Consider the following 15,161-nt stretch of genomic DNA (forward strand, 5'->3'; position numbering starts at 1 on the left):
CAAGAGAGAGAAATAAAGGGGGAAAAAATACAAAAGACTAAAGTTTATAACTACCTAAGAAATGACTTTTATTTTCATTTACACATGACATAAGATTATGATCATACCTTTATTATGCTTTTAGCCTTTTACCCTTTTATGGCGGTTTATGCTAAAGTGGAGATATGACTGACTGCAGTAAAAAACAACAATTATCTTTAAGGATCAACATTATCTATGTCAAGGCCTGCAGTTGTTATTAGCATCAAACGTTACATAAATGCACCGGTGCATGCTGTAAAATATTAATAATATGGTTTAGTCCTTGTGCTGTTGCTGTAAAATTATTTTTTCTTCTAATATTTTTTATCTTAATACACATATATAGGCCTATATATTATTTATTATTTATATGTTTAATATTAAATAACACAGTTAAAGGTGTTTTAATAATCATTTTTACACAGTAATTGATGTCTATTAGAAGTTAATCTGTTTTTGCAATTATATCTCAGCTTCCTTTTATATAAAAATATGCACCATTAACATAATACCAGTAAATGTAAAAGAAGAGTTACAGTAACCTCACTGCAGAATCAGAGCATGTGCGTCACTCAGAGATATGAAGAGGCTTATAACGGTTATAAAAATGCTCTCTTGCCCTCACTGAAAGCGTGCCAGCAGCTGCCGGGAAGCAGTTGAGATTTCTTGTCAGACAGCTCTGCAGAAAGTTTCCCTCAACGCCTCAGAGGCCATAAAAGAGTCCAAAGATCAGGGAGGCGCAGAGAGGAACAAATACGTTGAGCGGAGAGCGGTGCCCATCCAGTCTTCTCCACCAGCAGAGCTGCACCAACACTCCCTCAGAGAACAGGTATGGCATCATTAATATCAGCATAGCTTTAATACAATATACTGTGTGTGTCTATGGTGCAGATCTGTGTGATATGGCTTAAGTTATGACATATTTTGACATTTTATTCTGAATTCATGGCGTTTTACATAATATTAGGATAATTATTTTGCATTGTAGGTACAGATGTATGTATGTGGTGAATATTAAGCACTGTAGATTCAATTATTTTATTTTGGATGTGATTACAAACCTTAAAAAAAAGGCATTTAAATTGATTATCAGGCATTCCTGAAATGCAGATGTGAACTTAAGCCAGACCTTTGATTAGGAATTATTTTTAAACATTATTTACATAATTTATTTCACTTTGTGCTATTTATGTTGTAAAATTTTATTAAATTTGATTTTATCTGTTATTTTATTATTGTTAATATTATTGTTTTTTGATTTCATTTTTTCAGTCAGTTTTATTTGTTTTAATATATTTTTTGTTTTTGTTTTTTTGTCTATTTTTTCCATTCAAATTAATACTATTTTTTTTTAATTATTATTATTATTGTTATCATTATTATTATTATTATTTTGTATTTTATTGCCATTATTTTTATTGATGTTTTGTCATTTTACTCTTTTTTTCTTGTACTTAAGTCTTCATTTCACTCTGTTTCACTTCTATTACTGTTATTATAATTTTAAATCTATTTAATTACATCCTAATTTTTATCTTCTGTCGTGCCTTGGTCTTAAATTGTTATTCTAAAATTATCATTATTATAAGAAAATTGTTTCGGCAGGTGTTGCTTGTTGAACTTTCTTAAGAAAAAGAAAGTAAATATGGAAATATTTTAAAACATATGTTATAGGCCTGTTGTGACAGGTGAAACTACCCATCAGTCTATAAAAATCAATAGTGTAAAACCTACAGGGGTTATTTTACCTTTGATACTTAAAGTTGCGAATGTTACTTACTGTGCAAATGCAAAACTTGTATGTTGCTGTATACTACTTTTATTTCTTCTTCTACTGATCACAAAGCATTTATTTTATTAAATTTGTTCACGTTTTCTTTGCTCCACAGGATGGAGGGCGCTACCATCGAGATGAAGAGTATCCTGAAACCTGGTAGAAGTATGTATATCTTTATTCAATCATTGCCAGTGCCACTCTTCTGCCGCGTGCATGTTTCATAACTTACAACCTTTGCCCAGAGTAGAAAGATATTGTGATATCATGGAGCTTGTATTTAATCAGATGCTCATAAATGCTTACAATATCATTCATGGTTTATAGTCTTTGTGGCTGTAAAGCTTAATCATCAAAGTTGGAAAGGCGAGAAGTATCAATACTTGATTACATTGGTTTTTACCTACTTTGTTGGAAAAGTAAAACTGTAATTAACTGAGAGGACGCCTTCTCCTGAATTTGTCACCCTGTAGGAGTGAGCATATTGAAGGGGGGTGACAGCAGCACCACCCAGAGCAGCTCCATCGGGGCCGTGCGCTGGAACCTGCCCGAGAAGGACGTCCAGATTCACAGCTCGGTCCCCAACAGACCCACCGTCAACTTCACCAAACACTCACAGGTACACTCAAACATACTTGAATTTATTCAGATTACTTCATGTGTGTTCCTCCTGCGATGTCTGTTCATGTCTTTTTCCTTCTTCCAAACCTGTCTGAATTTCCCATTTGGGCTTTTGACTGACATTAAAAAACCTACAGTAGGAATGAACATTCAGTTTTGACCTCTTGTGTTGCAGCATCACCCTCATCAGAAGAGCCTGAAGGATCTCCGCAGCCTGCAGGAGTGTGTGCAGTTCATCCATCACTGGAAGGAGCAAGTGGACCAAGTCTGCAAGGTAGGACACGAGGGAAGGATGGAAAATGTGAGTCAGTGGCTCAACAGCAGTGTCAGAGTGTAAATTTAGAGGGCGGAGAACAAATAGACAGCAGAGAAAAGTGTACACGTCCACTGTAGACTCAAGGAAGTACTGATGTTTGCTTGTGCTTCAATTTTCTTTTCATACAGGAGCTTGTTGTTTGCCAACTCAGGGGAAAAAGTCCACTAAAAATTGTTCATAGCTGGAGATAACGCCTACAAAAGTATTTAATACCCACAGTTGCATTTGTGACACCATTTTTAGAGAATCATGAGTTTATGTGAACCAGTATTTATGACTAGTGTATTGTATAAGCGTTGCTATAGGAAATGATTACTTTGCCTTGTCATGCAGAGGAGTGACTAGGTTATCTGGATGCTGATAGGATACGTGATTAACAACGTTTTTACACCAAGGTTACATGACCCTCTGCCCTGAGACACTGGGCTGGGACACGTAGGGTGGGCATCAACACGTCACGTAAGACGTTATCTATGTATGGGGCTCATATGACTTTAACCTGGCTCTTGGAAAGCATGTCACAGGTGACATATTGAACGCTGATAATTAAGCGTAGCTTGTTGTAGCCCAATTTTCCCGAGCCTCGGCCTTGAAACTGTGTCAACATGAGCTGGCTGTCATTTTTCTTCATGTCATCTAATGGTCATAGCAGCACACCATTTTGTTTTTAACAGTGTGTGACATTGTCTGACAGTGTGGTGTTGTGTCTCAGCAGGGCACTGAGAATCCAGGAGAGGGCACCAGTAAGACAGAAGCCCAGTGTTCAGACCGGCGTGCTGAGCGCAGTCTTGAGGAGAGCAGGAAACTGATCCTGGAGTGGGCTGACGAACTCCACCATGTCGACAAGGTCAGTGCACACCGGTGTGATCGAGTGTTGTGGTGCTAAAAGACTGTACTGTAACTAATCAACTACAGATTAAAGGTGCAAACTTTGTAAACATAATTATAGTAAAAATTAATGAGCATTTAAAGACAGCTTGCTTTACACCAAAAATGTGACACTTTTATGGAAAAACATTTACGGATCAAACTTCATTTAATGAATGAGTCAAATGTTATCAAGTGTTCCCTTAGAAAGGATAACTTACATATTAAAGGCCAATTTTTGTGGAAAATGCAGTTTCCGAGGAATATTCTTGTTTCGATGTTTTTTGTTCTCCGTCAGTGCAGCAATTTTATGTATGTATGTTGCATATTATGTGAATGTGAAAGGCTGTATTTTTAAGGCACGGAAAATTTAATTAAAAATATTGCAGGACAAGGAGATGGTGCAGTTTTGTGGCAGCTAAGGTTGTGACAGAAAAATTATTATGATAGCAAAATATCAATCTTACCTTACTGATTTTGTGTCCTTAGCTCCTGAAGGAGATGCCCTCAGAATCCAAGAGTGACGAAAATGAAAATAAAAACGCCAATGAGGAGGCCCATATGAGGATTATGGAGTGGGCCAAGGAGCTGCAAATGGCGACTGAGGTGAGAAGTCCTATACTTAAAACTGAAAGCTCAAAAAACTTGTGGAAAGATTTAAGTACTCTTAACCGTCAACAGAGATGAACCTTTGTCTGTTTGACTTACTTACTCTCATGCAACAAAGACTTAGTCACTTATTTTGTTAAGGTGTTAATTCTTGCAGCTTTAAAAATGAGTGCCTGTGTTTGCAGAATTGTGGTGTGCAGAGCGACGAGCTGGGTAAAGTGTTGCGCTCCCTGGGCCTGAAGAAGAAACGTCTGGTCAACCTGCTGCCCCTGCTGGAGTTTATCACCTGGTCTCTGCTCAAAGAAGACAGTACGGTGAGAAGCCACTGAGTGACACACATGAACATCTAAAAAGAAAATAATTTGTGAGAGATGTTGTTTTACTACAAAACTGTGTAAAAAAACTGGGTTCCTCAGAAGGCCAAAACGCAAAAGAAACCATGGAAAGCCAATTAAATGCAAAGATAAACATATTAATCTAATAGCGCAGAAATAAATCATCATCAAAGCCGTTAAACACAGAACTGACTTAAAATCATAAACCAAAACCAAGCGGTTGGATGCCGACCTGCAGATATGACTAGGTTATGAACCCATTCATCTAACGTGTAGTTTGAAAAAACCCTATCCTGTGAGTGCGTGTGAAACATCAATAAATGAGCTTCATGACTAAAGGCCCGAACACACTTGGGCGGACCGGGCCACCCGGACCAAAAGCGGACGTCCGCAAGCCCCGTGCGCGCAAAGCTCAGATTTTACGACCGCGCGGACACCGCTCCACGTACCAGTGACTGCTTGGCATGTATTTTTCACATCGATGAGCAAGAATTGTGGGTAATGTAGTGTGTTTCACGGACATTTTTACAGTAAACTACAATGCGGAAGTGCGCTCAACTATGGAAGCCCGAATGACTGCGGACATTCCTCGTGGAGTCTGCTCCGCTTATAGTACACCCGAGTATGTTCGGGCCTTTAGTTTATATGACCTTGATCTGCCTCTGCCCTGATAAACGACGACAATCAACGTCCTGGATAACCTGATAGTTTATCTGCAGTGGCTTCATTATTATCACATACGCAGATGATGGTGCGATGTGCGAAGCAAAGTTCTCGATTGAGGTTTGAAGGAATATTTTGCAGTTGCTGCCTTGTTTTACTTACAGTCAAGGCATGAATACTTTATGTAGCTCTCTGCTACTACCCTTTGCTCTTTACCTTCATGGTTATGGCCTTTAGGGCTTTCATTTAGTGTTGACAGAACAAAAACAGTGCAACAACCCCTCTGTTTTGCATTATGGCTCACATAAAACCAGTGGTACTGTCACCGCCAGTCAGGAAAAACATTTTCCCTGGAAGGTTCACACAGCAGTTTAGGATTTATTGCTTATGATAATAAAACCATGCAGTAACATCGAAAGGCAGAATTAGGGAACTGCTACATAAAAAATGCTGTTCCTATTAAACGTTTTTTAATTTCACCCTTCTTTTTTCCTTTTTAGAAAATGATTCCACAGATGTGGTTACTGGCAAAGCAAAGAACCTGGAAAGCAGGAATTCCAAGATACATCCCCAACTCAGGTGCGTATTTTTCAAATCATTTTAAAACTGTCTAAATCTTAGCTTTCAAAAAGACACATGGTACAATTTTTAAAGATAATGCTCAGAAATAGAATTCATTTTTCCTATCTTGGTAATCATCTCACACTTGCGACCCCGTCCCAACCCCTGGAAATCACTGGTTTATTGCTACAATGAACATTTTCTTTGTTTATTCACTGCAACTTTAATATAATCTCTTTGTCTCTGATTTCAGTTTGGAGCTGGATTTGCAGCGCAGAAGGTAAGAACAACTTACACTTTATCTTCATCTTATCTCACATAGATCAATAGACTGTATAAGAGACGTGGATGTAGCTACCCAGACGTTGCCCATCGATTTGTGGACTACTGTTTGGCATTTTGGCCGTTGCCATCTTGTTTTTTCAGAGCCAGAAGCGGCCACATTTAGATGAGTGTGGAGCTGTGGAGGACACAAGTTTAGTGACGCATCTATCCTGATTGGCAGGTTGCTGTGGTAGCAACTTTTTAACTTTTTAACTTTTTAATGACGTAGCCACGCTCTAAAGCATACCCTGCTTTCTCATCTATTTTACTCTAAATGTAGCCATAATTTACTAAACGAACATCAGGCTGTATTAAAGAAGACTTGAAACCAGTGATTGAGACCATAAACTGATCGGGAAAATGATTACTGAGGTAATAAATCAAGTGAGAAGTGGCGTCATTTGGAGTCACCCCCTGCTGGCCATTAGAGAGAATGCAGGTTTAAGGCTCCTCTGCACTGGCCTCTCATTTCAGACTCGGAGGCTACGTCCACTGCTTTTATACAGTCTTTGCATATTACAGAGGATGACACGCTCATTTGTGCTCTCTTTTCTCAACAGCTGATGTGATTCTGGACCCCAAGACCAACCACCCCTGGCTGCAGCTGTCAGAGAACCAGCGTATGGTCCAAGAAGGCCGCTCAGAGGCCGACCTGCCTTACAGCTCCCAGCGCTTTGACAGCTGGCCCTGCGTGCTGGGCTGGGAGGGCTACAGCAGCCGCCGCCACTACTGGGAGGTAGACATAGCCAACAAGGGCTGCTGGCGCATAGGACTGACCACCGCCAACTCCAAGCGTCACGGCCGGTGCCCCATGACCCCAAACCAGGGCTACTGGACCCTGTGGCGCAGCGCAAACCAGTTCTATGCATGCACCAAGGAGGAGACTACACTGCCCATCAGCCTTGTGCCTCAACGTATGGGAGTCTACCTGGACTACGAAGAGGGCCAGATCTCCTTCTACAACGCAGAAACAAAGTCCCACATCTACACCTTCACTGGAAACTTCAAAGGCAAGCTGTATCCTCTGTTCGCCCCGCTGGATGGTCGCACACGCTTGACAATCAAGCATACAAATATTGAAATAGATGAGCTTTAACGACTCTTATCGGATGCCTGGAAGAAATGACTTAACAAAACTACAAGAATATTTGGGGTCTCACATGAATCTTCCATACCTATATGTTGCTGTAAAAATATGTCAGTTTCTCATCTTTAAGCTGAATTTAAAATCTCTTAAGCGTCAGCTCAAACCTGAATTTGAACAGTGGTAGACATAACTGTATCACAGTGCTGATGATATTATAAATAGATGTATCTGATCATACTAATGATAGAAGTGGAGATTCTTATCAGACAGACAGTAAGAAAGAGAACCTAAAGTGAAACCCAACTCTGAGTTAATATAAAAGTATTTATTTAAAAAAAAATAAAGTTTTGAAAAGCAGGGTTTTAATTTTCTACATTAATATATATCTGTGGACATGAAAGTGTGAACACATTCTGCATTTACATACATGCATGCACTTTAAAACGCACTTTGTGATAAGCATCTAATAAATATTTCCTGTACATATCATGTTGTCTTTGATTCTTATCTGACTTTTTCCTAACATCACATTACACTTCCCAAAATACTTCAGCATTTAAGAGAAGCAGATATTATCCCACCGACATATCAACTACAAATGTAAAGCTCTTTGAAAAAGTCTTTAGACAAACACGACGATCACTTTTGCCTCCTGCAATGCTGACTTTGTCTTTCAAGAGAACACATAACGTTGCATGACAAAGTGTAGCTTAAGTAGGATTTCCAAATACTGTAACATATCAAATCCTTGGTATAAAACACCAGCATGTTGTACATAAAGAAAGCTTAAATGTGTGTTGAAGTGTGTCAGGAGTCTCTCTTACAAGCCCAGGGTCCGTATGACTCACAGCTGGCGGCAAAAAGACTCCCACCTCCCCTCAGGTCTGCACAGTCCCTGTGATCAGTGTCCCACTGCACCGTCACCCTTTAGTACACACACACACACACACAAACACAACTGATAAGAGGGCAACATGTTAGCGTGCAAATAAATATGATCTGTATTTACATATTTAGAGTACGTGGTGATGATGTTAGACGGATACAATCAGTTGCATGTATGTGTATATCTATGTATATATGTATATACTTGTATATATTATTGTAATAAAAGCAAACTGAACTAAAATGTCATGAGGTATGTGTGTTATTATTGAAGAAAAAAACACAGATACACGTCAAAGATGTGTTTTCTATCAGTATCTAAAGAGCTGAAGTCTGTTTTTATTGCAACAAATATACACAACATGTGTAACACACATATACATATCTGGGGGTCATAGTCTTGGCTAAGCCTCACTCTGGCCCCAAAATCAGACTCAACATTAGCATGTTAACTAACTTCCCCAAACAAGTACCATGATATACACACATATGCAATACACCATGTAAGACACATCTCCACAAATGATGTAATACATAAAACAGGCACACACATGCTGACACACACACACAAACCAACATGCATACACGTACACACAATGTGCATTAAATTGGAAAATATGCAGAGGTAGGTGAGGGGGCAAAACAAGTAACGACAGTTACAGTAATAAAATTCAACAGACACAGTATGAAGAACAACGTATCTAATAATAATAATTAAATGGAATATTTACTTTACAAATATACAGCAGGCAGTTTTCCCTCAGTTTATAAGAAATTCAGAGCTACACCAGAACATTTATGATTCTCCTCTCGCTCTCCAAAACAAATGCATGCGGTTATTGCCGGTTGCAGTTGAGATTTTACAAATGAAGCCGAAAGCTGCAGCCGGAATTTTACGACACCAGGCTGTGGGTGTCATACCACTTCGACCAAAAGGGGCGCTATAATCAACGAAAACTGAAAGTTACGCACAGCTGCTTTAATTTTAGTTATCACTCAATCACATTTTCTTTTGCTCTGAACTCTTGAGCTGATGTAGCACGTATATTTCCCCGGTGTTGGAGCAGTAAATATTTATCTTATCTTATATTTTCTTTTAAGAAAATTCCTCTGGAAATCAGTGCTTATAAATTCAACAAATTCCTGACAAATAAGCTTCTCTTGTTTTTCTTATAATGACATAGGTCTTTCCATAGCACTTCTTCAAGAAATTTAATCAATTACAAACCGATAAAATAAAGTATTACCTTTTTTTTTTAAATATTATTTTTCTGATTTGAATGCTGCTAAAATGCTGAAATCCCCCCTTTGGATAAAAGAAAAAATAAAAAAATAAAAATAATAATAAATAAAATTTTCTCGCTCCTTATGAGTTTATCAAAAAAAAAATACAGCTAATGCTTCTTAACAAATATTGTTGGTTGTATTTACCAAAAAAAAAATATATATATATACACACACACACACACACACACATATATATATATATATATATATATATATATATATATATATATATATATATCTAACATGAGATACATGCATATTTTACAATATTATAGATAACAGGTTCACAAATAATTTTCTATATTTATTGATCCCTTGCTGAATTAAACAGGCACATTTTGTTTCCTCACTCCTCAGTTTGCGCTGTGTTTGTAATTTAAATCTGGTTTTAGTGGATTCAGTAGGGAAAAAAGTAATTTAATACTTCACTTACAGTATCTCACTGTGAGGAATTTTCTCAAAGCTCTACAAATAAATCAGTGGCATCAGTATTCTCCATTCTTTCAAGCTCTCTGTATTTTCAAAAGGAAATTAAAGACCTATTTTATTAATCTGGCTTTTAATTTGGAGTAATGTTAGTTTTCAAGTTTTAATAATTGGTTTACATTATTTCATATTTTTCTGTTGACATTTAGTTATTGATTTTTAACATTTTATTGTTTTGTTGTTGTGATTTTTAGTGTTTTAAAAATGTATTTATTTATTTATTTTTTGTCTGAGTAGTTTTAATCTAGCCATGTGTAGCCATTTAGGCTGCCTGTTTGTATAGAAGGTGCTATATAAATAAATAAAGTTTGAAGTTCTGCAGTTTCCACAGATGCTGATACAGAATATTCTCCTTTCTATCTTCCCTGTCACCTTTGTTCTCAGATGTTCAACATTTCTATAATTCAAAAACCTTCATCCTGTTAACTGTGTGTAGATCTGGACTCACGGCATGTAGTGCTGGATGTCCGTCCCGTCCGTCCACAGCCACCGACCCTCCTGCTTGGTGTCTGTCAGTCCCACCCACAGGAAGGGGAACCGAGGGAACTTTTCCATCACACCTTGGATAAACTCCTGAGGAGGAAGTGACATATTTAGAGGACACTGATGCCACCTGATGTTTTCTGTCTGGTTACATGCTCTGACACTGTGCAAAGTTACCATCTCTGCAGAGTCTTTGATCACAGCCAGGCTGCTGTTGTGCTGCAGGCAGAACTCTGCGCTCTCGTTCCACTTACGATCGTCCTGAAGCCCCACTGAAAAGAAGTAGCAGTGACTCCTCCACCACAGCCAGCCGTCTGGACACAACCTGCACCTGGAGTCTACGCACAGCAGGAACACACACACACACACACACACACACACACACACAAAAACATAATAACCAGAAACGACACATCAACTTCATTTCCATCTTTTAGAGAACCCAAAGTGTGTGTGTGAGACTGTAAACAGACAGTTTGAGATGTAATGTGCAGCATGTCAGATGTTTGTATCAGAGAGGAAAGTGTGAATCACCTCGAGTGACGGTGTGGAGCATCAGGTCCACATCATGGCGCTCTTTTTGGCACTGCTGCAGTTGCTCCATCATTAGCTCCTCTGCAGAAGATGTAGAGGTCTGATCCACTTCTGGTGCTCCCCTCAATGCGGCTGACAAAACAAAGTTTGGCAAATGAACGTGAGAAACTTAGTAACTTGATGTGGGTTTGTCTTTATCAGCGTACGTTTGATGATAAAGAAAATAGTGCATGCTCTGCTGCTACAGCACAGACCGTACTATGTTTGTCTGTCTGTCATTGTACCCTGTTACTGCACGCTGTATGGATGAATAACTGAGTGGACTTATGTGTCGGCCTCCCCCCCACCCCTAACCTACAAAATGTCACTCAAATGAACACACACTGAGCAGAAAGACACACAAAATGACTAAAAACAGGTCAACCAAAAAAGACACAAAATAACCTAAAAGAGACAGAAATGTCTACAAAGAGACACAAAACAACCAAAAAAGATCCAAATTACTTCAAAGCTGCACAAAGTGACTAAAAAGAGACACAAATTAACCAAAAACAGATACAAATAACTTAAAAGACACACAAAATAACTTCAAAGAGACACAAAATGACTACAGAGACACAAAATAACGAAAAAACATATACAAAATAACTTCAGAGACACAAAATGACTACAAGGAGACACAAAAAAACAACAACAAAAAAGATACAAAATAATTTCTAAGAAACACAAAATGACTACAAGAGACAGAAAATAACCAAAAACAGATACAAAATAACTTCAGAGACACAAAATGACAACAAAGAGACACAAAACAACCAAAAAAAGATACAAATAACTTAGAAGACACACAAAATAACCAAAAAAGACACAAAATAACCAAAAACAGATACAAAATAACTTCAGACACAAAATGAAAACAAAGACACAAAACAACCAAAAAAAGATACAAATAACTTAAAAGACACACAAAATAACTTCAAAGAGACACAAAGTGATGTCAAAGAGACACAAAACAATTTAAAAAAAACTTAAAAGACACACAAAGTGACTACAAAGAGACACAAAATAATCCAAAAAAGGATGCAAAATAACTTCAAAGACACACAAAATAACCAAAAAAAGATACAAATAACTTCAAAGAGACACAAAATAACCAAAAAAAGATACAAAATAACTTCAAAGACACACGAAATGACTACAAAGAGATGCAAAGCAACTGCAAAGAGACACAAAATAACCCAAAAAAAGGATCCATCATCAAAGTCTGCCTCCCAACTATCTCCCCACTCACCACTACCATCATTAATTCCTCCCTCACCTCTGGCTCTATCCCGAAATCCCTGAAACTGGCCGCTGTCACCCCCATCCTCAAAAAACCCGGCCCGGACCCTGACGTCATCTCAAATTTCCGTCCCATCTCGAACCCTCCATTTCTGTCAAAAATTCTGGAACGTGTTGTCGCCTCCCAAATCAAAACCCACCTCCGCTCTCATGAACTATATGAACCATTTCAATCCGGATTCCGCCCTCAACACAGTACTGAAACCGCCCTCCTCAAAATCACTAACGACCTCCTCCTCTCTGCCGACTCTGGCCACCTCAACATACTCATCCTCCTCTACCTCACTGCTGCCTTTGACACCATCAACCACACTACTCTGCTGTCCCGCCTACAAACTTCCCTCAACATCACTGGCTCTGCTCTCTCCTGGCTCAAATCATACCTCACCGACAGACATCAGTTCATCCACGTCAACAACTGCACCTATGCCACCGCCCCCCTGCTTCAAGGTGTCCCTCAGGGCTCAGTGCTTGGTCCTCTCCTCTTCATCATCTACCTACTCCCCCTTGGTTCCATCATCCGTCGTCATGGTCTCCATTTCCACTGCTACGCTGACGACATCCAAATCTACATCTCCACAAAATCCATCACCCCGGCCACCCACTCTACCCTCACCAACTGTCTGACTGAACTCCAATCATGGCTGCAAGCCAGCTTCCTCAAACTCAACTGTGACAAATCTGAAATAATACTCATCGGCCCAAAATCCTTCTCTACAGCAACACAAAACTTCACCCTCAGCATTGACAACACCACCCTCTCTCCCTCCCCATTCATCCATAACCTTGGTATCATCTTCGACAATAACCTCTCATTTGAACATCACATTAGCCGCCTCACCCAAACTGCCTTCTTTCACCTTAGAAATATTGCCCGTCTCCGTCCATTGCTCTCCTTCTCTGCCGCTGAAACTCTCATCCATGCTTTCATCACCTCAAGACTGGACTACTGCAACAGCATCCTCTACGGCTCATCATCCAAAGTCCTCAACAAACTTCAGTACATCCAAAACTCTGCCGCCCGCCTCCTCATCCACACCAGCTCCCGTGAACATATAATCCCTGTCCTGCAAAACCTTCACTGGCTCCCTGTCCCGTACAGAATCAATTTCAAGATCCTCCTCCTCACCCACAAAACCCTCCACAGCCAGGCCCCCTCCTACCTCACGGACATGCTCCACCACCACGCTCCCTCCCACAACCTTCGATCATCCGACAAAAACCTCCTCTCACCCCCACACAGGACCAAGCACTGAACCTGGGGTGACAGAGCCTTCTCCATAGCCGCCCCCTCCCTCTGGAACACCCTCCCTATACACATCCGTGACTGTCCAAATCCATCCACCTTCAAATCACTCCTCAAAACCCACCTTTTCAAATCCGCCTTTAACCTTTAACATTAGCTTTTTGTTCTCGGTTCCTCATGTGCCCTCCTTTTCTTTGTTTTGCACTATGCTTTTGCACCTTGTTGTTTTATATTGTCCTTGTCTTCTGTTTATGTCTTTGCACTTACATGTATGTACTTCTTTTCTTTGGTTTTAAATGTAAAGCGTCTTTGAGAGCTGTAAAAGCGCTGTATAAATAAAATGTATTATTATTATTATTATACAAAATAACTTCAAAGACACACAAAATAACCAAAAAAAGATACAAATAACTTCAAAGACACACGAAATGACTACAAAGAGATGCAAAGCAACTGCAAAGAGACACAAAACAACCAAAAAAGATACAAAATAACTCAAAGACACAGGAAATGGCTACAAAGAGATGCAAAGGAACTGCAAACAGACAAAAAAAAACAACAACAAAAAAGATGCAAAACCACCACAGAGTCAGTGTGTCTTGCTCCTATGTAGAAGTGTGGGGATCTTTTACATGTCTGTGCCCAGGGGCCCATCGTCTCATAATTCGCCCATGATATGTTGTTGTATGTACTGTTGTCTAATATGCACAATGCTGTGGTGAGAAATCTGAAACCCCCCTTTGTTTTATTCTAAGAAAAGACAGTGAGTAACATCAAGACACTTAGAAGAAGAAGTTATGTTTAGGAGTGTAAGTGTCAGCAGAGGAAATACTGCTAACCCTTGGCATCAGTATGTTGTGATGATGTATGTGTCAGATAAAAACATAAATAAAACGTATCATTTTTTATTCATACTCACCAAATAGCACCAAACACAAAAGAAGTCCCATGACCAGGATTATTGTTGCCATAGCAACAGCCACACGAGCTGTCAGTCGACAAGTTTGACAGCATCCTGCATCTGTGGTCATCAAAACAGAAGTAAACAATCAGAATTGCATCGATGCACTGAGACACTTTTCTAAAATGATCCTTTTCAGGATAACCATGACCTTTTATTGAGAACGTTTATTATCAAACATCGAATTTTTCAATCTTCTAAATGTAAAGGGTGTTGCTGATGTTTAACTTGCTTATGAATGGTATGTGCATGCACAGTTTCCCCTTTTGACCTCTGACACCCATTAAGATAAAACTGTGACACTTTCACAGAAAAGTAAAACTTAACCCGAATTTTGAAACCAGAAAAAAAAACTGCAGCTTTGCTTGTTATTGTTCAGCCTGGAACTCTGACCTCAGGTGTGGTATCTGACAGGTATAAAGGTAAGTGTCTTTAACTTACCTGCAGCTGTTTCCCTCTTTGCATCCTCCTCCTGGTGCCTCAGATCCATGCAGCTGTTCGATGCTCCTTCTCCTCTCACGTCAACTGCTTCACATGCTTGTTGACTTAACCTTCGCACAATAAGCTGAATGAAAGGTGCCGCCCCTTCCTCATACCACAGCCGTCCTCTTCAACTCAGTAGCTCGAAAGGAGAGCCCTAAATTACATTTTGGCGTGTAACAGAGGAAGTTGGCAGGGTGTACCGACAGCTTATATATGTAGTAAGTGTTTCTCACAGCACCGTCTCAGAGCCTGGAGGCGTTAAATGTGCAGATATGAA

At 39.3% G+C, this 15,161-nt stretch overlaps 2 protein-coding genes across 3 annotated transcripts; one reads left to right on the forward strand and one right to left on the reverse strand.

The window, feature by feature from the left end:
• Window positions 1-748: 748 nt before the first annotated feature.
• LOC117272773 (uncharacterized) lies at window positions 749-7,667 on the forward strand. Of its 2 annotated transcripts, none has more exons than XM_033651820.2 (10): window positions 749-850; window positions 1,911-1,960; window positions 2,269-2,414; window positions 2,592-2,690; window positions 3,445-3,579; window positions 4,089-4,205; window positions 4,394-4,522; window positions 5,707-5,785; window positions 6,021-6,047; window positions 6,652-7,667. In XM_033651820.2, the coding sequence occupies exons 2-10, from the start codon at window positions 1,912-1,914 to the stop codon at window positions 7,185-7,187; spliced, it is 1,317 nt and encodes a 438-aa protein (XP_033507711.1). In that variant the 5' UTR covers window positions 749-850; window position 1,911; the 3' UTR covers window positions 7,188-7,667. The 2 variants fall into 2 exon arrangements, with proteins under 2 accessions (XP_033507711.1, XP_033507712.1); XM_033651821.2 differs by having other exon boundaries at window positions 3,448-3,579.
• A 221-nt stretch (window positions 7,668-7,888) lies between these two features.
• LOC117272774 (natural killer cells antigen CD94-like) lies at window positions 7,889-15,049 on the reverse strand. Its single transcript, XM_033651822.2, has 6 exons — window positions 14,843-15,049; window positions 14,360-14,461; window positions 10,854-10,985; window positions 10,497-10,657; window positions 10,285-10,409; window positions 7,889-8,103 (listed from the first exon to the last, which is right to left on the reverse strand). Exons 1-6 carry the CDS (start codon window positions 14,889-14,891, stop codon window positions 7,986-7,988), a joined length of 687 nt encoding a protein of 228 aa, XP_033507713.1. The 5' UTR covers window positions 14,892-15,049; the 3' UTR covers window positions 7,889-7,985.
• Between the last annotated feature and the right edge of the window lie 112 nt (window positions 15,050-15,161).

This window comes from Epinephelus lanceolatus, chromosome 22, assembly GCF_041903045.1.
Source record: "Epinephelus lanceolatus isolate andai-2023 chromosome 22, ASM4190304v1, whole genome shotgun sequence".
In the NCBI taxonomy this organism is placed as follows: Eukaryota; Metazoa; Chordata; class Actinopteri; order Perciformes; family Serranidae; genus Epinephelus; species Epinephelus lanceolatus.